The sequence below is a fragment of the Eimeria mitis genome, genomic scaffold, assembly GCF_000499745.2.
Source record: "Eimeria mitis Houghton genomic scaffold, Emh_scaff9371, whole genome shotgun sequence".
Taxonomy (NCBI): Eukaryota; Apicomplexa; class Conoidasida; order Eucoccidiorida; family Eimeriidae; genus Eimeria; species Eimeria mitis.
The window spans coordinates 988-1,713 of NW_013576906.1; the positions used below are offsets into that span (position 1 = coordinate 988).

Genomic DNA, 726 nt, shown 5'->3' on the forward strand with positions numbered 1-726 from the left:
CGCCTTGGGGTGTACGTCTCCCCTGCAGCTGCCGCACCACAAAGCACAACAGCAGCAAGCCAGAGGCGCTAGCAGCGTCTAACCAAAAGACAGCCCTGCGGGCTGTGGCAGTGCAGAGTTGCATTTTGGCTGTCACAGCTGCAGCAGTCGCTGCTGGGGCAACGACTGCGGCAGCCGCTGCACAAGTGTTCGAAGTTTACCGCCCTGCCGCATCTGCGTAGGAAGAAAGGGCCATCGGAGTGCCCGCGTCTTTCCCCGTGTTGCGCGCGGACAGCTGCCGCACACGTGGTGGGGCGCCCTCGTACTGCCGCTGCTCGGGGTCTGCCTGCGTCTGCAGCACGCCACTGCGTTCCCAGCTGGCGCACAAGCTGCCGAGCACCTGCTTGTCAACTGCAGCAATGAACGCTTCCAAAGCGGCTCTACCCTTTTCAGTAAGCAGAAGAGGGAGCAGCGACTCCTTTGGACTGTTGCTGTTCCTCTTCTGCAGGGCGCGGATCCCCTGCAGCGTCTGCATCAGCTCGCGCGCCGGTTGCGCAAAGTCGCAGGCTGAAGCTGCAGCACGAATTGCAGGTTCGTAGAAGACGTCTTTAAAGACATTTTCCGTCTTATTAAGAATCCAGTGCATATCTTCCTCTGGATGCAGGAGCTGCGTTTGAGGTTGTTTTGCCTGCTGCTCCTGAAGAGCCGCAATATCACACAACAGCGCTGCTTTTAGGCCAGCACAGA

General features: G+C 59.2%; 1 protein-coding gene across 1 annotated transcript in view; it reads right to left on the reverse strand.

The window, feature by feature from the left end:
* The window catches only part of EMH_0097060 (uncharacterized protein), a gene marked incomplete at both ends in the record, with an annotated part of 943 nt that extends 318 nt beyond the window's left edge, over positions 1-625 (reverse strand). Inside the window, 2 exons of the mRNA XM_013502483.1 lie at positions 1-22; positions 201-625. Coding sequence (XP_013357937.1) covers positions 1-22; positions 201-625 — 447 coding nt within the window. The remainder of the gene's footprint in view (positions 23-200) is intronic.
* Between the last annotated feature and the right edge of the window lie 101 nt (positions 626-726).